General features: G+C 34.0%; 1 protein-coding gene, 1 non-coding gene and 1 pseudogene across 2 annotated transcripts; 2 read left to right on the top strand and 1 right to left on the bottom strand.

Annotated features, from left to right (window-relative positions):
- Positions 1–11,917: 11,917 nt before the first annotated feature.
- Positions 11,918–19,624, top strand: LOC110622604 (probable methyltransferase PMT7). The gene is made up of 7 exons (XM_021767170.2): positions 11,918–12,679; positions 13,779–14,193; positions 15,282–15,571; positions 16,857–17,240; positions 17,850–18,096; positions 18,194–18,332; positions 19,228–19,624. Exons 1-7 carry the CDS (start codon positions 12,511–12,513, stop codon positions 19,384–19,386), a joined length of 1,803 nt encoding a protein of 600 aa, XP_021622862.1. The 5' UTR covers positions 11,918–12,510; the 3' UTR covers positions 19,387–19,624.
- On the bottom strand, positions 11,932–12,140 carry LOC122724738. The gene has a single exon (XR_006352191.1). It is a non-coding gene; the product is annotated as a small nucleolar RNA U3 (small nucleolar RNA).
- Positions 19,625–21,130: 1,506 nt separating the features above from the next.
- LOC122724549 lies at positions 21,131–22,202 on the top strand (annotated as a pseudogene).
- The last annotated feature ends 2,145 nt before the right edge of the window (positions 22,203–24,347 follow it).

Raw genomic sequence — 24,347 nt, 5'->3', positions numbered from 1 at the left:
TCTTACTCGGGTGTTTCAAGCTATACGAACTAGGATTTGAATTAATTCATGAGTACATTCAGCTTTTTATTATCATCTATATTTATCTATGCTTTTTCAATTTAAATAATTACAACAATATTATCTCTTGTTTGACAGAAATAACTTTACAAAAAAATTTTAAATGAATTTTATAAAATTATTTATAATTTTACTTTTATGCATAATAAAAAAATTTTCAATTAAAAAATTTTAAATTCTTTTATTTCAAACAAGAATTTCACGTGACTCTCTCACTAAGATTACACTCTTTATAGAAAATTGATAATATAAGTCATGTTGAAAGGACCGTGAGTTGTGTTAGGGGCATATGTCCTCATACAATCTTGGAGCCTCTCCATTGACGTTAATTAGGATGAGATCAAGTCTGCTGCAATTTGGATTAGATTACCAGATCTTTCAGTGCATTTATAGCATGAAAGGATGCTAAATAGAATTGCCTCTTCCATGGGTAAAGTAATAAAGGTTGATTATAATACTGCTGATGTGCTCCAGAAAAAATTTACTCAAATTGTTGCGCAAGTTAGTGTTAAAAATAGAGTTCAACAGGTTGAATACAAAATTTTGCCACAAATCTATTTTGAGTATGGACGAATTAGTCATTGGAGTAATTTCTATTTTTTCAAAGGTGTCTCCAGTAATGATGGAATGCCTAACCCTGAGCAAACTAGAACAGAGCCGGAGAAATAAATTTTTTTTGGGAAATGGATTCAAGTCTCACGGCGTAACGAACGACCACGAAAGGAGAATATGGAAAAACTGGATAAAATGGAGAGGGCTGGATCACGTTTTGAAATCCTTAGAAATGAAAGTGAAGTTAATACAGAAATGGAAAATGCAGATCTGCAGGAAGTTGCCACGAACGGGCAAGAGGGCCAACCTAAAGAAAAAAAAAACAGGAGTAATAGAGGGGTGACCAAAAAGATATCTCATCGCGTAAAAAAGGGCCAAATAAGTTGATTAATCAAAAGGAGGTTTCAAATGTGGGAATCATAGTAGAAAATATTGAATAGATACCCAAGGTTCACCCTTAAGTCTCTGCTGCCAAAAGTATTTCGCTTTGCCATCTACTCCGAATCCGAGAAAATCGCTTTGCCATCTTCTCCGAATCCGAGAAAACATTCTATGATTGTAATTAATTCATAGGAAGAAGTGGGGCCCAACACCATGTCACAAACCATGCAAATGGAAAATGACGTAAATTTTCATGCACAGATGAAAGATTTTCTCTCCCCACATGCACGACCACCTGACGTCCCTATTAGTCCATTTAAGCAGAGCTTGCAGTTGGGAAGAGATCTAGGACAACTTGAATGCTCTTGTAGTATATTGGAAGGCCTCCTGACGAACAAGAAACCAGTGGATGACATGTTAGAGGATAAGGAGATTAAGAGTAACAGCTCTTTTGAAGAGGTAGCATATTGTGACTCCTACTTACGAGTTTAAGGTGTACTTGTATCCTTTCTCTTCCTCTTTTTTTAATATCAATTTTCATCTAGAATTGCTAAGGAGCCGAAGGCTCCGATTTCCTTAGATATTTTAAATTGCTTTTGCAGGAACACAATCCGAGCTTAGTGGTGCTATTGGAAACTCGTATTAGTGGCGCTCGAGCAAATAACATTATTAAGAAGTTGAATTTTGCTGGATCGCACAAAGTCAAAGCTAACGATTTCTGGGGAGGCATATGGGTTTATGGAACTCAGACTAGAACCTTTCCTTTTGTGTAAACAATAAACAATTTATTCATTTTCATATTACGGGTGCTAATTTCTCCCCTTTCTGGTTTGCAGAAGTGTACGGAAGTCCAGTAATTAGTATTCGGAAGACCCTCTAGAGAAAGTTGGCTGCACTACGAGTACGTCCAGATGAAGCTTGGCTCCTTACAGGGGATTTCAACACTTTGCTTGTAGCTGATGAGAAGAAAGGGGGAGTTGCTCATTGGTTGGATGTCTCTTCTGATTTTATCTCGGATGGAAGATACATGCATGTATGATCTTGGCTATAAAGCGCCTGATTTTACCTGGAGAAGGGGTAATCTTTTTGAAAGATTGGACAGAGCGGTTAGGAATAATCTTTGGCAATCCCAATATCCTGTGAGCTGTGTGTTTCACCTGCAATGGACCCACTTTGATCATTGGCCACTCCTTATTGGTTTAAAAAGCTTCCGCCAGGAACAAAATAGGGAGAAGCCTTTTCGCTTTCAGGCCACATGTTTGACCCATGCGTCCCTTATGCATATGTTGAAAGATAGGTGGAGAACTAGTGGTAATTTTATAGATAACCTAAAGTTGTTATCAAATGATCTCAGAAGTTGCAATAGAGAAGTCTTCGAGAATGTGTTTTACTAGAAAAGAACTCTTCTTGACGAGATTGATGCCATTCAACGCAGTCTGGAAACAAAATGGTCCAAGTCTCTTTACACCCTCGAAAAGAAACTTCAACATGAGCTAGATATCATTTTACAAAGAGAGGAGCTAATTTGGTTTCAAAAAGCTCGTTCAGAATGGATAAACTACGGGATAGGAATACATTCTATTTTCATGCAAAGACTATGATGAAAAGGAAGCAAAACTAGATCGAGATGTTGAGAAATGATAAGAATGCTCGGGTCATTGATCAACAGTCCTTACAAGATTTGGCTTGTACTTTTTTCAAAAATCTTTATTTGGATGATTGCGCAGATACCCAGTGTACAATATAAGAGGTAAATTCGCCCTTATACCGGATGTGGTTCTAACTAATCTTTCTGCTCATGTGCCCAAAGATGAGATTCAAGGCACTCTCTTTGAGATGAAGCCATAGAAAGCCCCAAGGCCAGATGGATTCCATGCCAGCTTGTTTCAAAAAAATTGGGAGGTTGTGAGGAATCAAGTTTGTGATAAGGTTCGTCGTGCTTTTGCAGGTCATCCTATTATAAGAAGAATAAATCATACCTTCATAAATTTTATCCCTAAAGTAGCAAATCTGCTATTAATCTCTAATTTCAGACTCATCTCTCTTTGTAGTGTCATTTATAAAATCATTATTAAGGTACTTGCCAACAGTAGTAAGCATGTCTTACCTATTATAATTCATCCTAATCATACTAGCTTTGTGCCTAGTAGGAAAATAGTTGATAATATAATCGTTGCACAAGTAGTGATCCACTCGATGAGATCCAGAATGGGCAAGAAAGGTTTTTTTGCTATTAAAGTTGACTTGGAGAAAGCTTATGATAGAGTTAAGTGGGTATATTTAGAGGATACGCTATCTGATGCTGGCTTCCCGGCTAGTATTATACAGTTTATTATGAATTGTGTGACATCTTCTACTATGCAGGTTCTCTAGAATGGTACCCTCACTAATCCCTTTTTCCCAACTCAAGGTATTAGACAGGGGGATCCTCTATCCCCATATCTTTTTGTGCTCTGCATGGAAATGTTGGCACATAGGATTAACAAGGCTATAGCTCAACAAAGCTGGAAACCGTTTTGCATTAATGAGGAAGGACCTTTAATCTCCCATTTATTTTTCACTGACAATCTTGTCTTATTTGCAGAGGCTTCAAGTGATCAAGTAGAAGAAATCAACAAAGTGCTTGAAGATTTTTGTAGCAGCTCTGGTCAACGAGTTAATAGAAACAAAACTCGTATTTTTTTTCTTTAAAAATATGAGTAGGCTGACTAGATAAGCAATTTGTGAGGAGCTTGGAGTACAGGAAATTAATGATCTTGGCAAATATTTAGGAGTCCCACTTTTGCGTAATTGTGTCACCAAGAGAACTTATCAATACCTGATTGACAAAATTAGAACGAAGCATAATAATTGGGACGCTAGCAAATTTTCTTTAGTTGGAAGAGGAACTTTAGCCCAATCTACTCTTTTGTTAATCCCTACTTATACCATGAAAACTTCGTATCTGACTGAATCCATCTGTGCTACTATTGACAAATTATCCAGGAATTTCATCTGGGGCAGCAATGACAACTGTAGGAAAGTCAACTTTATCCCTTGGAGTCAAGTTCTGCTTTCAAAGGAAATGGGTGAATCATGATTTAGGGATGCTAAAACAATGAATATGGCCTTTTTACTCAAGTTAGCATGGGGTGTGGTGAGCAGTCTTGAAGGTCTTTGGGTCTGCATATTGAGGACTAAATACAAAATAATAGAACTATTACCAGAACATGTTAAAATAAAAAAGGCCTCTAATGTCTAGAGGGGAATTATGAAGATCTGGGACAAGTTTAGGGAAGCCATTGCTTGGTCTTTGGGTGATAGGAGAAGGATCAAATTCTGTGAAGATGAGTGGCTACCAAGTGGTATGAAGCTTTTGGATGTATGAGGTGCCTAATAACCTGAGGCAACAATGTGTAAGCTATTATATAACTCCTGAAGGAACATGGCATTAGCCTAGTTTCAGTAGCTATCTACCAGCCTTGGTGATTTTACAGATTGCAAATGTCTCTCCTTTTGCGCTGCGCATGGAAACTGACACAATGATCTGGAAATTCTCAAGTTCAGGTATGTTTAACCTTAAATCTGCTTATATTTATCTTGCAGATATTAACATGGATAGAAGCCATGGAAGTTGAAAAACTGTATGGCGATGGCTTAGACTGCAGACAGTGAAGATATTTCTATGGCTAGCCAAGCACAACAAGCTCTTAACAGATGTGGAAAGGCTCAGGCAGCATATCAATAATACAACCACCTGTGAAACTTGCCGTAGGGATGCTGAGACTAGAATACACATATTGCGTGACTGTGGCTTTGCTAAGAATGTGTGGAAGAGCCTAGTTCTACGACATCATTAGGATAGCTTCTTCACCCTTAATATTGATATTCGTGGTTGGTTAAATACCAACTTGTGGAGCCTCCATCTAGATTCTAATGGGTTGCAATGGCAATTAACGTTTGGAGCGATTCGTTGGGGTCTCTAGCACAAAAGAAATGAAGTTATTTTTCAAGAAAAAGCTAGAGATATCCAATTTGTCATACAAGTAGCAGTTAGTCGAGCTAAGGATTTTTGTCGAGTCTGTATAAAGGTCCCAAGAGCAGATAGAGCTGAGAATGAAGGAATTATATGGGCTTCTTGGGAGAAGCCAAGGGAGCACATGTGGAAAGTCAATGTAGACAACTCGTGTCATTTGGAGACAAGTATGATTTACAGGGGAGGCCTTATAAGGGACCACAATGGGGGTTGGATCAAGGGCTTTGCAGCAAATTTTGGTAAAATGAGTGTTCTTGGAGTGGAGTTGAAGGTAGCCTATGAGGGCATCAAGTTAGCTGTTAATCTGGGTTCAAAATGTTTTATCCTTGAAAGTGATAACAACGAGGTAGTAAATATGCTACAAGGCAAAAGAGCAATACCAATTGAACTCTGACACATGGTACTAGTTATCCAAATATTGATTATACCTGAATTGTCAATAACTTTCAGACATGTCTACCGAGAAGCAACCTCTTATGCTGACTGGATAGGTAAGGAAGCATCTTCTTTCCTGGTTGGTGTTCATGTCCTCTCTACTCCCCCCAAGACTTGCATCACTTGCTTTTATATGAGTCAAGGGATTAGCAAACATGTGCATTATGTTGCAGAGCTTTAGCTCTTCCTCCTGTAACAAAAAAAAAATGTTGATGTAAAAATCCACATCAACATATTCTATATTAATTTTTCTTTCTCATCTTTAATCTTTTTTTACTGACTCTCGGAGTTTTAATATTTCCTTCTCCTTCTCCTATTTTCATTTTTTCCTTTAATTTCTTTTAAAAAATATCAATGCGTGACTCGAAAAAAATCAATCATTTAGACATTCAAAATCAAATTAAGAGTAGGAAACCATAATATTAAACTTCGCAAAGTGAAACATATTTTAGAATATTTAAAAGCTCAAAATAATTAAGCATTATAGGTCACTGATAATATATAAAATATAAGACCTTTTGCGATCAGGACACATGTCCACGGTACGACTAGGCCCTGGCAATCGAAGAAAACCAACCTCGATGAGGGCCGGGTAGGCTGAACACGACCTGTTACGACTAGGGAATAAATATAAACCTTCAACGCGATGGTCGGCTCCATTAATCCATGCTGATATTATAAATGGCATGTTATGAATCAGACTGATGTGACGCGGCCCAAAAATATATTATTAAATCAAAATTATACAAATTATACTAATAATGTACTAAAATAATATAAAAATAATAATATAAAAAATATAATAATAATAAGATAAATAAGATATAATAATGTAAGATATAATAATAATTAATAATAATCTAAGATATAATAATATATTAATAATATTAATAATATTTAATAATATAAAATATAATAAGAATCGTCCTGAAAAAAATATCTAGCATAGCTGTTCATAAATATGATCCAGACATCATGTATCAAGAACGAAAAAAATGCGGATATAGTCGAATGGTAAAATTTCTCTTTGCCAATGAGAAGACGCGGGTTAGATTCCCGCTATCTGCCCAAGGTAATACTTGTGTCAGAAATTCCCCCGAATGGTTTACCAGTCCCATAAAGAATATAATTGACAACTCGAAATTTCATATTATCCTTTTCTTGCAATAGAACCTGGGGGAAAAGTGTTTCTAAATTTATACCGTTCGCTATCTCATATATGATTACTGATCGAACCAAAACAAAATATTTTTTCTTGGTAGGTGTGATTCGTTGGATATAGATCCAATTTTTCACTTTTTTTAATTCCTTAGAATTTGTTTTTACCGTTCCTGGTGGTATTAAGATATCACTGTGTCGAGATATTTTATCTGTCTCTCCCGGAAAATGGATATCTCTAGAAAAGATTTTAAGTTCCATTTTTTTTTTCTCTCCACTTGGACCAATGGGCATAGGCATCCCAGGTAATTCAGTCCTATGGTTCTTCATTATCTGCGTATGGCCTTTTTTTCCTAGGTGCTCATTTTGTATGGGCTTTTAGTTTAATGTTTCTATTCAGCGGATAGGGCATGGATTAACCGACTATGCATTTATTAGCCGACTGCCCACCATTAAGGAGCCGCCTGACACCTGTTAAAAGATATCCCCATCCAATTGGATGGAACATGATATAGTGGCTGTCAGGATGATTAGGATATATATACTCCTGAACCAACTCCAATTTCGACATTCTTAACTTCCCTTGTAGAACGTATCACTTTCGCTACTTTTAAACCTTAACCTACCCGGGTCAATACACTCAGCTTTATTAACTCTCTAACCACCAATCTCGATCCATTGAATTCCCCGTAAGGTCGAACCCTTATCTAGGTGTCTTTATTCAATAATCCTACTGGATTTCAGTTCATCAATTGGCGTCATTTGTGGGAACGAAGTAGATTATCCTATCATCGGAGTTTTAAAAAAAAAAACTCATTGAGATCCACATGGAAAACCAAGAAAACAACTCATCAACACCTGTTGGAAATGAAAATCAAATCCCTGAAATTCACAGCCTTCAAGGATTTCCCATAATCTTATTCTCGCTTTCCTCCACCCAAACAATGTCCAACATAACTTCTGCTAGTAACTCAATGCCAATAAACACCATTCCACAAACTCCTTCATTAAACCAAGACCTACAAACCATGTACAGCAACTGCAACAAACTATGATTTGAATGAACTAGATCATGCAGCAAAGAGGTCTCACCCTGCCAATGATCACAAACCCAATACCTACCATGACTCCTAGGCAATTACCTCACCTATATTCATTCTCGAGATAGAAAACCACGAGCCAGTGACCAGCGTCCATGTAACCAGAAGAAGAAGGGAGGAAAAACTATTCAGGGAACCCTTGGCTAAGTCCAAAAGTCATGTTGTAAGAAGCTTAATAGAAGGGGATGTTGATGTGAGTAGGAGTGCAGGGCTAGGAGGACATGAGATGGAGAGCGAAGGGGAAGGAACTAGTTCAAGATCCTCGGATAACATCAAAAAGCATGATGCGAGGGATGAAGGAGTAGACAAGAGACTGGAAAGGCTGAAATAAGAACTATTGGCTAAGCTGAAAAGCCAAGCCAGAGCACAAACAATTTTGAGAACATGCTCCCCTTTTGTAACTCGCATCCAAGAAAAAACCATCCCTAAAAAATTCCTAATGTCTACCTTGGGAGCATACAGCGGCACAAGAAACCCTAAAGACCATGAAATTAATTACAAGACTTTTATGGAGCTGCAAACCCATTTTGATGTCTTTCTTAGTAAGGTATTCCCAACTACCCTAACCGAAGCAGCCCTAACATGGTTTAACAACTTGAAAGCAGAATGTATCAAAACTTTTTATGATTTGACCAACTAATTCACGGAAAGATTTATAGCCAGTGTCCCAACTTATAATCAAGGCATAAAATGAAGTTGCTAAAGCAATTCATCCACTAATGAAGTGATAATGTGTAAAGAAAATGTGTAAGGAACCTTGTTGCTTGAACATGGCCTACAGATACATTCACCAAATCATAGACATCTATAACCCACAGTGTCCTAACTCTCTCCACCATCGCCTCTAACATTTGTAGGAACTCCCATGTAACCAAATCTAAGGTCCTCTCTCGCCTTGTCCATTTTCATGCTGATGCTTATGTGCTCATCTTGTTGCTTCACTTTTTATCAATTAGAACCGATTTTGAAATTTTTATTGAATTCCGGCTCCTTTTCATTTCTAGTTGGTAATTTATCATATTAAAAAAATCATAATTATAATAATCATCAAATGAAATTTTCAAATAAAAAAAAGTGCAAGTAACCTTGATGATCATAGGTGGCTCGCTAGGAAGGGGTTGGTAATTCCTCACATCAAGGTTACTTGCACATTTTCTGATTTGAAAATTTTATTTGATGATTATTGTAATTATGATTTTTTTAATATGATAAATTACCAACCAGAAATAAAAAGGAGCCAAAATTCAATACAAATTTCAAAATAAATTCTAATAGATAAAAAGCGAAGCAACAAGATGAGCACATAAGCATCAGCATGAAAATGGATAAGGAGAGAGAGGACCTTAGGTTTGGTTACATGGGAGTTCTTACAAATATCAGCGGTGATGGTGGAGAGAGTTGGGACACTGTGGATTATAAATGTCCATGATTTGGTGAATGTATCTGCAGGCCATGTTCATGCAACAAGGTTCCTTACACATTTTCTTTATACATTATCATTTCATTAGAGCATAAATTGCTTTGGCAACTTCATTTAGTGCGTTGATTATGAGCTGGGACACTAGTTATAAATCTTTCTATGAATGAGTTGGCCAAATCATAAAAGTTTTTGATGATTTCTGCTTTTAAGTTGTTAAACCATGTCAGGGCTGCTCCAGTTAGGGTAGTTGGCAATACCTTGCTGAGCAAGGTATCAGAATGGGTTTGCAGCTCCATAAAAATCTTATAGTTGATTACATGGTCTCTGAAGTTTCCTATGTCGTTGTATGCTCCCATGGTCGGCATTAGAAATTTTTTAGGGATGGTTTGTTCTTGGATGCCAGTTACAAAAGGGGAGGACATCCTCAAACTTGTTTGCGCTCCAGCTTGGCTTTTCAGCTCAGCCAATAGTTCTTCTTTCAGCCTTTTCAAACTCTTTTCTACTCCTTCATCCCTCGAATAGAGCCTTTTGACGTTATCCTAGGATCTTGAACTAGTTCCTTCCCCTTCGCTCTCCGTCTCATATCCTCTTAACGTTGCACTCCTGCTCACATCAACATCCCCTTCTATTAAGCTTCTTACTGCATGATTTCTGAACTTAGCTGGGGTTCCCTGATTGGTTTGTCCTCCCTTCTTCTTCTGGTTACATGAGCAGTGGAGTGGTCAGTGGCTCATAGTTTTCTGTCTCAGGAATGAATGTGGGTGTGGGTAATTGGCTGAGAGTCACAGTAGGTATTGGGTTTGGATCATTGGCAAGGTGAGACCTCTTTGCTGCATGATCTGGTTCATCCAAATAATGGGTTGCTGTAGTTGCAATGGTATAGTTTGTAAGTGTTGGATTCATGAAGGAGTTTGTGGGATGGTGTTTATTAATATGGGGTTATTAGCAGAAGGTATGTTGGAAATTGTTTGGGTGGAGGAAAGCGAGAATAAGGTTATGGGAAATCCTTGAAGTTGGGAGTTTTAGGGATTTAGTTTTCATTTCTAACAGGTATTGATGAGTTGTTTTCTTGGTTGGCTATGTGGATCTCAATGGATTTTGTTTAGAAACTTCAGTGATAGGATAATTTCTTTCGTTTCTACAAACGACGCCAATTGATGAACTGAGATCCAGTGAGATTGTCGGATGAAGACACTTGGACAAGGGTTCGATCTCACAGGGAACTCAATGGATCGGTGGGTTGAGAATTGATAGAGCTGAGTGTATTGACCCGGGTAGGTAAGGGTTCAAAAGGAGCGAAAGCGCTAAGTTCTACAAGGGATGTTAAGAATGTCGAATTGGAGTTGGTTCATAGATATATATACCCTGATCATCCTAATACCCCTGTATCATATCCCATCTGATCGAATGAGGATATTCTTTAGGAGGTGTGTTAGGCGACTCATTAATGGTGGTCAGACGACTAATAAATACGGAATCGGTTAATACATACTCTGTCCTTTCACCCGCGTCACATCAGTTTGATTCATAACACGCACATTTATGACCTCAACATGGATTAATGGAGCAAACCATCGCATTGAAGGTTTATATTTATCCTCTAGTCGAAACCAGTCGTGTTCAACTTGCCCATCCCTCATCGAGACTGGTTTTCTTTAATTGCAAGGGCTTAGTCGGACTGTGGATATGTGTCTTGATCGCAGAAAGTCTTAATTTTATATATTATCAATGAGCTATAATGCTCAAAGATTTTGAACTTTTAAATATTCTAAAATATGTTTCACTTTGCGAAGTTTAATTTTATGGGTTTCCTACTCTTAATTTGGATTTAAATGTCTAAATGATTTGTTTTCTTTGAGTTACAAATTAATATTTTTTTAAAGAAATGAATATAAGAGGTGGAGAAGGAAATATTAGAACCCCGAGAATTGTAAAAAAGTATTACTCTTGTTTTTTTTTCTTTAGGTTGGCCCTCTTGCCCGTTCGCGGCAACTTCCTATAGATCTGCATTTTCCATTTCTGTATTAACTTCACTTTCATTTCTAAGGATTTCAAAACGAGATCCAGCCCTCTCTATTTTATTCAATTTTTCCATATTCTCCTTCTGTGGCCTTTCGTTACGCCGTAAGAATTTAATCCATTTTCCAAAAAAATTTTATTTCTCTGGCTCTGTTCTAGTTTGCTCAGGGTTAGGCAAACTTTTGTATTCAACCTGTTGAACTCTATTTTTAACACTAACTTGCGCAATAATTTGAGTAAATTTTTTCTGGAGCACATCAGCAGTATTATAATCAACCTTTATTACTTTACCCATGGAAGAGGCAATTCTATTTAGCATCCTTTCATGCTATAAATGCACTGAAAGATCTGGTAATCTAATCCAAATTGCAGCAGACTTGATCTCATCCTAATTAACGTCAATGGAGAGGCTCCAAGATTGTATGAGGACATATGCCCCTAACACAACTCACGGTCCTTTCAACATGACTTATATTATCAATTTTCTATAAAGAGTGTAATCTTAGTGAGAGAGTCACGTGAAATTCTTGTTTGAAATAAAAGAATTTAAAATTTTTTAATTGAAAATTTTTTTATTATGTATAAAAGTAAAATTATAAATAATTTTATAAAATTCATTTAAAATTTTTTTGTAAAGTTATTTCTGTCAAACAAGAGATAATATTGTTGTAATTATTTAAATTGAAAAAGCATAGATAAATATAGATGATAATAAAAAGCTGAATGTACTCATGAATTAATTCAAATCCTAGTTCGTATAGCTTGAAACACCTGAGTAAGAAAAATATTTGAGTCTGTCAGGCAACCGTGCGACCGCCCCAGCCACGTGTGGCTGAGAACGATCCTCTACAGCTCACGGACCTCAAAGGATCCTTAGCCGTTAATCACGCTCTGATCGTACGGCCATGCTTCATCTTCCAGACTGTGGTTCCTGTCTCCTTCGTGCTAAAGGACACAGAGGTACGATCCTATAGAACAGATCCTGTTCAAGTAAGGTCGTGCACCGGTTTCCTTACCTCAGCAATTAGATGGACCGCTTCGTTGTTTCAACTTTTCGATGTGGGATTGTAACTCGCCTCCTTCAGGGATTAAATCGTCTTTTCGACACGCAAAGGCGATTGTGGCACGCGTCTCTCACATGACAAAAGCCGGCGATATCACTATTTGACTATTTGTTAAATAATTCAATTATCAAGCTTCCAGAAATAAAATAGCAGCACAGATTCCCAGTCCCCAGAGAGCAAGCAAGCTGGTTCGGGAGATATTCTTCTTCTTCTTCGTGCTTGTTAGAGAGATCCGATTAGGTTCCTCTGGTTACTCTAAGGTTAAACGTGAATCAAATTTAGATCACCGACAGAGAGAGGGAGAGAATGGGAGGGTATGCTTTGGGGTCGGCTTTTGATTTGAAATCAGGGCAGATGATAATGGTGGCTTTATTATTAATGGTGGGTTCTTTCTACTTGGGCACTCTATTTGGCAACAATGCTCCCGTTTATGTCTCTCAATTCTCCTCTAATTCCTCTTCCTCTTCATCTCCTGGTAAGTTTGCTTTCTTTTAGTATGTACAGAATCTATTTCATGATCTTCCTTTCTTTTACATATTTTCTTTCTCTTTTTGGAGATGGGTTTCGGATGGAAGATTTTATTATTATAATTATTTGCTTTAGTATAGTTGATTACTTTACTAGTCTAACTTGAGCTCAATTTTATTTTTTTTTCCTTCTATGTTTGGTATTGCAGTTTGCTGTTTAATTGGAAATTCTAGTTTACTTCGTTTCTATTTTCAATAACCCATTGCAATTGTAGAGAATGTCAAAGTTATAGGGTAGGGAAATTTTGTGGATCGCATGGGCAGCTCTCCCTGCCCTTTGTCACTGCTTTCGTATTGCTAATAACCATTTACATGCACTTATTAATACTGAAGATTACTTCTAGTATTAGAATAATGATTTGGGACATCATTGATTAAAATCTTTAAGAGTGATAGGAATGCTGGAGCAGTTTCAATAAGATTCTAGAAATCTGGCATTGTCCTTCACAACAAAGATTATTAATGGAAATGCATTTGGAATTGATTGACCCTTTCTTAGCTGAAAGTATTAAACAAAATAGCTTACCACCAATGAAATTGAATGAGATCACCTTGAAGGGGGAGCTTTATGTAATTCTTTTTTTGGATCAAGCATTATTTGATCATTATATAGGTATTTGATTTGTGATTAAATGAAGTTTTTGAGTCTCCTTGCATTAGTTGACTTGCAGACATTTTTTCTGGGATCAGCTTTTATACTTTCGTATTCCAGATTTGCCAGTCCTATGTAGCTTCAGATATCAAACTACATTTTACACATGCACATATATTATTATTCAATACCAGGTTAGTTAATGTTGATAAAAACATGTCACTTAGAATGTGCACGTGAATTGTTTTATGGGTCTTTTCTTTTCACCTAAACCCCAATTCATTTCTGTTTCTCATGAATGATATTTCCTTTGATTTCGGTTAAAATAAAAAACTGCAATTTAATTTGTTTTGGCCTCCTACGAATGATTGTTATGAAGTTCTTCACTTTATGTGTAATATTGCCTTTTAACTTCTTTTGTGCTTACTGAAATATATTATCTTGGAAACTTTCAGATATGTTCACATTTAGCAACAAAATTGCTCTTACTTATCGCAAAACACCACTGCTGATACCTGAAACTGGGATGAATATATGCCCCCTGAAGTTTAATGAGTACATCCCTTGCCATGATGTTCTCTATGTGAAAAGTTTACTCCCAAGCTTAGATCTTTCTAGAAGAGAAGAGCTAGAGAGGCATTGTCCTCCACCTGAAAAGCGTCTATTTTGTTTGGTGCCACCCCCAGAAGATTATAAATTGCCAATAAAATGGCCAACCAGCAGGGATTATGTTTGGCGAAGCAATGTGAATCATACACGTCTTGCTGAAGTCAAAGGTGGGCAAAATTGGGTGCATGAAATGGATCTATTATGGTGGTTCCCTGGTGGCGGTACTCATTTTAAGCATGGGGCACCTGAGTACATTCAGAGGTAAGTTAGATTATCTTAATACCTTCAAGCTGGTTTTATCATTTAATGTTCCACTATCCAAGCATTGTATTGGTTTGATATTATGGATAACTAGACATGTGCCAGCACATTCCGCAGAAAATTTTGTTTTTTAAAATTATTAATAAAATAAATTTAGAAAATGAATAAAATAAATGTGTACAATTTTGGAAAATTATTAAAATATACAAAAATTTCAATTTTAAGAATATACCTCGTATATATTTGTGAAGACTCTTGTGCATCGTCTCTGGATACTTTTTTATTACAAATTTTTAGATTTGAAGTTTGATGTTTGTAATGTTTTTAGATTTGTATAAGTGTTTTTCTGCTAGTAAAATTTAGCAGATCTATTTTTTCTAAGTAGTAATTTTACTTGGTATTTATTTATGTTTCCATACTTACGGTTGTGGCTTTTTGTATTTAACCATCATGTTTATTAATTATTATTATTATTATTATTATTATTATTATTATTAGCTTTCTTTAACCTATTTTTCTTTTTATTGTAAATCAATTATATATTGAGGTTTTATTTAATAATTTGGCTTTATAAAATTTATATAGGTATACATTTATATACATGTTAAATTAAGAGAATTAGGAAATCAAAGAGTTGTGCTGATTAATGATTACTGCTAAATTTGATCTTAAATCTTATTTAATATGTACATATTATTTTTCAATAATTAACAATAAAATATGGCTAAAGAGATTGAAATAAGATCGATTTAAAATTATGGGCAATCACTTACTAATTAAGAAACTAAAGGTCACTTACTAATTAATTTTATACAGTAATAGTTATACTAATTTTTTTATATACATATTAATTATTATTAATGACAAAAGTTGCATATTTGTTATTTTGACATTAAAAAGTCATATTCTTAAAAAAATAAAAATATAAAGTTACCTATTAATTAATGGTAAATAATACGATAGGGGTAAAATGTACAAATGGAAACAATCTGATAGAATGCTACTTGTCACTCTTATTTTAGAGATTGAATTTATTAGATATAGATTAGTTAAATACCATCCTGTTCCTTTTTTAATTCTAAGTGCAGGTTAGGAAATATGACGACTAATGAAACTGGTGATCTAGGGTCAGCTGGGGTTGTTCAAGTTCTGGATGTTGGCTGTGGGGTTGCTAGCTTCTCGGCTTATCTCCTTCCGTTGGATATACAGACAATGTCTTTTGCTCCCAAAGATGGTCATGAAAATCAGATTCAGTTTGCTTTAGAACGAGGAATTGGTGCTATGATCTCTGCTATTGCCACAAAGCAACTACCATATCCCTCTAGCTCTTTTGAGATGGTTCACTGTTCCAGGTGTCGTGTTGATTGGCATGAGAATGGTATGTTGCTACTCCATGCATATTCTTTTTTGTGCACAGTTGGGTTAGAAAATTGTGCAATATGAAAAAAATAAAAACTAGAACAATCTTGCAGTCATGCTGCAATGTTTTTTTTTTCCAATTAAAATAGTTTTCATATACAAGAAGTTATCACTAAGGAAACAAGTGGAGTGAGGGAGGGGGGTATTAGGGTTAATACAAGTACCGATATCCAAATTTGAACATCAAATTTTAATTTTTAGCATGTTTGTGTATCTGGATTGGTGTATACATATTAAACCATCCAGATCGCCATAGCCAGTGCAAGCTATCAAATCAGTTGAATGGATGATGGATCAGTGAATACATTTGATATGAAGGTGCTATTTTTTATATGGTTTGATAAAAGCCTATGTGGTCCATAGTTACCACATTCTCTCAACCATCCTATGAACTGCATTTTGGGTACTTTGTACCGGAATGCGATACTTTTGCATCCCAAATCATTGGGAGATGCCGACTTGAGTCACTAAAATAGAGGTTAGAACAAGAAATTAAAAGATGGAAGGGCTATAACAAAAGAAAAGTAAAAAGAATAAAACGTGGCATTGTTAACCTGGTAGTATAAATTACTACTGGTTAAACTTTAAAATATTTTCAAAAGTTACAAATATTATCAACTATTTAATTATGTAAACATTATATCATATTGCATAGACATAGTTTTACATGCTCCCAATTAAATTGGCACACCAACTAAAGGTACCACTAGTTGAATTAGTGTACCTATTAAGTTTACCCCTATGTATCCTATATTTCATTCATTGGCCTACCGCATATCATGTATCCGTACCACGATTTAGGTAACTATGATGTGGTCCTGTAGAGTTGCACGATAATTGTGCTAAGGATATTTAGAAGATAAAAAAAGTCATTTAGAAGATCGTACTGATTTTTTACAATGTAATAATTGCAGAGATCTAAAAGTTGTTTTCCTAGTCTACATGTAGAACCTTTTAACAGTTCCTACAGGGTAGAGGAGCAACCATTACCTCAAAAATTCCCAATTTCCTGGTCATACAAGGCAAGCTAATACTTCTTTTTCTCACCTTCCTTTCCCCCTAACTTCTCTTATGGGTGATTTTTTTCAATTCTGAATTTGTTTCAGTATAGGAATTGCGAGAAGCTTGATTGACAATGCCTTACTATATATCTTCATTTTTTATGATGTTAATCTGCTGATTTTCCTTCAATATTTTCACAAAGTTCAATGAATCTAAATTGTATTGCTATATTTTCCCTGCAGATGGTATTTTACTGAAAGAAATTAATCGTGTCCTGCGATATAATGGATATTTTGTCTATTCATCTCCTCCTGCTTACAGAAAGGATAAAGATTATCCAATGATTTGGGAGAAGTTGGTCAACCTGACTTCAGCAATGTGCTGGAAACTCATTGCTCGAAAAGTTCAGACAGCAATCTGGGTTAAACAAGAAAATGATTCATGCCTAATGCACAATGCAGAAATGAAGCTCATAAATATATGTGATACTGTGGATGATATTAAATCATTATGGAATATACCTCTGAGGAACTGTATAACAAGAAGAGGTGCACAAACAAATGCTCAGAATCTCCCTCCAAGGCCTGGGCGTCTCTCTGTTTATTCAGAGAGTCTCATCAAAATAGGTCTTTTTCTATGCCTTAACCTTTTTATGAGCTTTTGGTTAACTTTTTTCTCTTCCTTTCCCGGTTGAGTTCATTACCCTGCTTCACAGCTAATACTTTATTCACATTGACAAGCTTTAAAATAAAAATAAAAATAAAAAACTAAAAAGATGCTTGAGTTTTAAATTGAGAGTATTTTAAGATTTTCAGTTTTATTGTAATAAGCGGAGTGAAAAGAGCAATTCAGACCAAGGGCTTTGGAATGTAACCCTTTTTCCAATGTCCAATGCACAATTAAACCCCTCTTTTTTATATTTATATTGTTTGATTTGGAAAATAAAAAATTGTTGTTTTAGAAGCAAATAAGCCAATTTATGTTGAATGGACTGGATATAATATAAGTAGCTTTTGGTTCGCTACTATAACTTTTTCTTTAACTGTGTTTTATTTTTAAAAATTGTTGCATATCGAATATTTGAAAAACAAATGGAAAAGAATGATATGATATACAAGTTGCATGTCAATCATGAACTCGATGTTTAGCCTTATCATTAGACTTGTTGTTATGGTTACTCGGAAAGATACTTGATACATTTTACTTTGAATTAACTTCTGGAATGCTCATTACAGGTATTAGTGAAGAAGAGTTTGTTTCGGATGCCATATTCTGGAAAAATCAAGTCAAAAGTTACTGGAAGTTGATTGATGTCAGTGAGACTGATATACGAAACATCATGGACATGAATGCTTATCTTGGTGGATTTGCTGTGGCTTTGAACACATTGCCTGTTTGGGTGATGAATACAGTTCCTGTGGGCATGAATAATACATTGTCCGCTATTTATGACAGGGGCCTCTTAGGTGCTTATCATGATTGGTAAGAAATTGTTGATTGAATTCATATGGTTGCCGTATGCTAAATTTGATAAATATCTGTAGTAATGTACCAGTTTGTATGCACATTTTTACTTCAGGTGTGAACCATTCTCGACGTATCCTCGCACATATGATCTGTTGCATGCCAATCATCTCTTCAGTCATTATAGACACCATCTAGAAGGTTGCTTACTAGAAGATGTCATGCTGGAGATGGACCGTATTATAAGACCGCAGGTAATTATTTTTAAATGTTATACTTGATGCTTATATATACTAAAGAATTTAGAATTTAAATGCTGAAGTCGATGAAGAATGATCTGCACTGTTTGAAACTAGCTCAAAGCATTTGGTACTCTTTTTAGCCATCCTCTGCTCGCTAAACTTTTGTTCACTGATGCAATTTCTGATATATTGTTAACTCTGCTACGGTTTGCAGTTGTAATTTCTCCCAAAGCATATACACATATATAGACATCTGATAATTTGGGAAACAGAACGAATATAAATGGCTAAATGTTCAATGTCACACATATACTTATTGGTAATGTTCAATTTAGCCCATTTTTTTTCTTTTTCAAATTATTCTGAAAGTTTCAATTTAAGCTCAGCCTCCCAAAAAATTTAAAAAAGAGAAAATTTTGGCTAAATTTACAATTTATTGAATTAGATATAAAAACCAAGAAGCTCCATGTCATGATTTTTGAGCTAAATTTCTTTATTTTTTTGATTTAGCCCCAAAACCAGGTGAAGGTCAAGAATTGAACTTCCAAGCTAATTTGGACAAGAACTTAACTATGAATTAAATTGAACTTCCTTGATCAGTATCAATCCAAATATAAACATCCATTTTTTTCAGGGGTTGTCATCTTATATCTTACTGGAGGCCATTTTGCTTTTATTTTATTTGTTGCTTCATCTTTGTTTTTAGGTGCATGGCAAGGTAAAATTGATCTCAAGTTCTTTATGCTGGTGCTTTAAATTTCTTTGTTTATTTTGGTTTCTATTTATCTTTCACCATTTCATTTAAATGTTGATGTAATCTTACATTTGAAATCAACTTCATTTTGTTGGATCTAAATATCTACACATACTGATGACTCAGACTCATATTGAGCACATAAATATGCAGGGATTCATTATCATTAGAGATGATGAAGCAGTTACCTCAAGAATCCGTGATTTGGCTCCAAAATTTCTATGGGAAGTCAAATCACACTCTCTGGAAAACAAAGAACAGAAACTTGAAACTGTGCTAATTTGTAAAAAGAAGTTTTGGACAATCATCTAAGGTTTGCTCCCTTATATTTTGTTCTCTCTCAACCTAGTATTAGGCTACTCTTACCATGAGTCTGTTAGCTGTCTTCTTTAACGTTTTCTTCTTTTTCCCCCCTTTGCCTTGGCTTATGCTTTATTGACCTCACAGAATGAAGCATGGTCATAAGCCTATAATTTATTCATATTTTTTGTAATTATCTCATTTGTGCTTTGTTAGTTTTTTCACCCATTACAAGATTTCATTTTTGTGACCTGGAGTTTACATTCTTTTTGGGCCTTGGCCTAGCAATTACATTAGATCAGGCCCTTGTGGAGTAACACAACACTACATCCAGTTCGGCTAGTTAGGAAATGGAATACTTTGATGTTAAATAGAAATGCTTTAGCTCAATAATATTAGAATCAGTTTTAGGATTATAATCTTTTATTCAAAAATTAATAAACAAAAAGTTAGAAAATCAACACTTAATCATTAAACTATTGATTCAACAAACTAAGAAGTAAGAATCAGTTTATACATGAAAAAGACGAATGTAAAAAATTTAAAATAGTTATTAATAAATTTTAGCTTAATAATATGAAAGTTCTCTTCAAAATTGAGTTTGTAGTTTATAATTATAGTTAAATGACAGAACAATTCAATAATTTAAAATCTCTTGCATTATATTTGTAAGTAAAATATATAATATATATTTTTTTAAAATTATTTAGGGCAAATATATATATAAATTTAGAAGGGTGATTATATTTTTTAAACAAATATATAAATTTAGGGTAAAAATTATGAACGATATATGTATAGAGAAGACTGAATTCATAATCATGAAAAAATAGATGAGAATAATTTTAATGTCTTTTGATTTCATGGTAGATAAAATCTACTTAAGAATTTTCCATTGTCCAAAATTTGTAAAAGAAAACTTTTAACATTTGCTTGTGTTGGAGGAATGAAGTAAACAGAAATGAAAGTATGTCAGAGTGGTGGGAGTGATGGAGCAAAGACATAGCCATGCAAATGAAACAGAAGAAAAAGAGGTAAATAAGAAAGAGTGACAAGACAACTCAACCCCACGCTTGTCGCTGTTATTATTTCCTTTTTCCCACAGCTTTGCCTTCTTCTTCTTCCTCTCTTTCTTTTCTCTCTTCATTCTCCCTCTTTTCTTCATCGACTCTTTCTGTCCTCCCCATAAATTAATCAATTAAAAAAAAAAACATGTATAACAATTAGATATTAATTATTTATTATTTTTTCTTTACATAAATTACATTTCTTTTCTCGTATTAATTTTGCACGTATTTATTAATAATTCTTTTATATATATAATTATTAATAAAAAATAATTTAAATATAATATTTGAGATAATAATTGAAATAATAATAGCACTTAAAATAAAAACAAAATATAATATAAATTCTATGTAAGATTTTAACTTCTTAAAATAAAATCTTTTAAATTAAAAAATTAAATTATTTCGACTCACGCCACAGATATAAGGACGCAAGGTCGAGAGACTCCACTTACAATAATTCAATTCAGCTGGTGGATCAGTGAATTACAATGAACTGAAGCCCTTCGAACTTGAGCTTTGAGGGAAAGAACTAAGAGCCGAACCACTCTTAGTGGCGGATGCCGTGGACTGGTGTGGAGTAGATGAGCTAGGGCGGCTAACTCAAATCCCCGATCCAGAACGGGGCTATTTGCAGAAGTGTTAAACTATTAAGTTTTATCCGAGATGTAATCCCTATGCCACATAATGGCTGCCGACCCCTTAAAAAAGATACGTGTAAACAAAAATATGAAGAGATTTCAAGAGAAATAAATAATTCAACGATTTCAATATTATTATGGTTCGAGAGAAAATAACAATATCTACGCAGACAATGCAATGAAAATGTATTGAATCAATAATCAATAATAAATGTCTTTATTATGAATGTTTTATTCTGCCAGTTATGAAAGGCCTTTATGAATGTTTTATTCTGTTTCCAGTTATGAAAGGCCTTGGAGAAATAAAGAAACATGTATTACACGAGCAAAATCTGAGAAAATACCACACGAATTTTCTACTATAACAGGTATTCAAGAATCAATACATGAAATTTTAATGAATTTGAAAGAAATTGTATTAAGAAGCAATTTGTATGGAACTTGTGACACATTTATTTGTGTCAAGGGTCCTGTATATATAACTGCTCAAGACATCATCTTACCACTTTTTGTCAAAATTATTGATAATACATAGCATATCGCTAGCCTAACGAAAACAATTGATTTGTGTATTAAATTACAAATTAAGAGAAATCGTGGCTATCGTATAAAACCAACAAATAACTTTAACTTCAAGACGAGAGTTATTCTATAGATACTATATTCATATCTATTCGAAATGCGAATCATAATATTCATTTTTATGGAAATGGGAATGAAAAGCAAGATATACTTTTTCTCGAAATATGAACAAATGGAAGTTTAACTCCTAAATAAGCACTTCACAAAACCTCCGTAATTTGATTGATTTTTTTATTCATTTTCTACATGCAGAAGAAGAAAACTTACATTTAGAAATAGAAAAAAATCAATCCAAGGTTACTTTATCCCTTATAACTTTCATGATAAATTCACTAAATTAAGAAAAAATTAAAAAAAATAGTATTGAAATACATTTTTATTGACCAATCAGAATTGACTCCAAAATCTATAATTGCTTTAAAAGATCTAATATACATATATTATCAGATTTTTGAATAAAAGTCAAGAAAATCTTATAAAAATTGAACATTTTTGCATAGATGATATAAAACATATATCGGGTATTTTAGAAATAGAAAAATATTTTATAATTGATTTACCAAAAAATAAAACATTTTTATTTTTTTTTCCAAAGAAGATGGAAATGAATTTTGAATTTTTAGCACAATCTATATAGGTTAAAATTTTAATTTTAATTGAAGAATTCAAGTCATTGTAGCACTAGGATTATTTATTTTAGTTTTGTGATGATAAATGTAAAATAAATGAGTTGAGTTGGGCTCCGTATATATTAGATATTTAGACATAACTTAAATGGTAAATATTCTCCAACCACACATATTTGGGCTTCCCCATCTAACGCAACCAAAAATCCTATAGTTTGGAACATTCTCCAACCACGCATGAGGATTGGGGAGTAATTTTTATTTGGATATAAATTCAATAAAGTCCCTGTATTTTTCTAAGAACTAGATAAATTTAATTATTTATTTTATAATATTAATATTTTTTAATAATTTAATAATTTTTAATTACTTATTTAATTAACTAGTAAAATAAATGATAATTGAGATGAAAACTTTAATTAGGGACATTTTAATGCACAAAACATTGTTATCTAAGTTTTGAGAAATTTATTTTAAATTCCATCAAAATTTGAAGAAATTAATTTTAGTTGTAACCAATTCTATGAAATTTAAATTGCTAAAATTTAATTTTAATTTTTCTTCAAACTAAATACATAAAACATAAAATTTAATTAAATTCTATAAAATTTTAGAAATTGAAATTCAATCAAATAGAGTGTAAATTATTATGGACAAGCTGCAAGAAAATTATGAGAATCGAATTATTAATAAAATATGTTATTAATTTAAGAAAATTTTGTGATATTGTTTGAATATTCATTATTAAATTTTATTCCATCTATTCGTCATAATTTATTTTATAAAAAAATTTCAAATAAATTTTTATAGACTAATAGTATGATTATATTTTTAAAAAAAAATTATAAATTAAAAAAAATTGAATTTTCTCATTTTAAATAAAAAAAATCAAATTCTTATAAAATTATATATCCTAAATGGTTAATGATATAACAATATTTTCCCAAAACTTCGTTACTTTTTTTTTAAGGCTAAATTGGTTTGAAACTTTTTTTTTGGGCCAAATATTGAAATTTTTTATTCAACTGTTAAATGGACGGGCCGCCATACACGACCTTGAAATGGCCTTTCCAAGCCTTTCCTTCATGCAATAATAATTATTTTAATTAAAAAAAATTAAACATTCTAAAAGTATTATTAAAAATAAAATAAAATATAATATAATATAAATAAAGCGTAAATTTCCCTAAAATAAAGCCATTCCCATTTGATAATGGTAATAAAAAGACAAGAATGCCCCTAATTATACAGTGGTGTGACAGAAATGTCCATGGTTGACAGACTCTTAACTGCAGTTAACACAGTGGAGTAGTCATGAAATTCAAAGGCATGCAACAACAGAAGTTGCAGCAAAATAAAGAGAAAAAGAGAGAGAGAGAAGCGAGAGATTGATCAATGACAAGCAGAGGAAGAGAAAGGCAAAAGGAATGAGAGAGACTTGAACGAAAGGACATGTGATCTCTCTCTCTCTCTCTCTCTCTCCACTGTGATCTGTAGGGTGGACACGGTGGTGACTGGTGGTGGTGGCCTTGACAGGCCACCAGAGTCATTGCACGTGGGAGTCAGTGCCTTTTATACATAAATATAAAGATAATAATGATAAGAAGAAAAAACAGTAGACCATGTCTTCTTTCTCTCTGTATCTCTCATATTAATTTGAACTGTGTCGCAATAAATCCATCAGAAAGAAGGGGGACTGACTGGGAAAGATCATGGGTTATCGACACGTGTCCAGTCTATGCCCTGAGAGTTGCTTTAGCCGTTTTTAAAGTTTATTTATCTTTGGGTGAAAATGTAAGAGTAGCAGTAGTAGTTGAAGTAGGGTCTCTCTCTGTGTGGCTCTGGTAAATAAAAGGGTAGCTTGGCGCTGCCATGGATGCAGGCTGGTCTTCTGATATAAGGGCTTTTTGGGTTGAAAGGTCAGGTCATTTGTCTGCATCACTATCCCCCTCTTCACATGCACCCTTGTCTTGTCAAATCATTTCCACTCTACCAAACATTTTCCCTGACTTTTTCTTACCATTAATCTCCTTTTCTTTTACGAACTAATGAATTTT

Source organism: Manihot esculenta, chromosome 9, assembly GCF_001659605.2.
Source record: "Manihot esculenta cultivar AM560-2 chromosome 9, M.esculenta_v8, whole genome shotgun sequence".
Lineage (NCBI taxonomy): Eukaryota > Viridiplantae > Streptophyta > Magnoliopsida > Malpighiales > Euphorbiaceae > Manihot > Manihot esculenta.
This window is presented reverse-complemented; position numbering and strand designations above follow the sequence as displayed.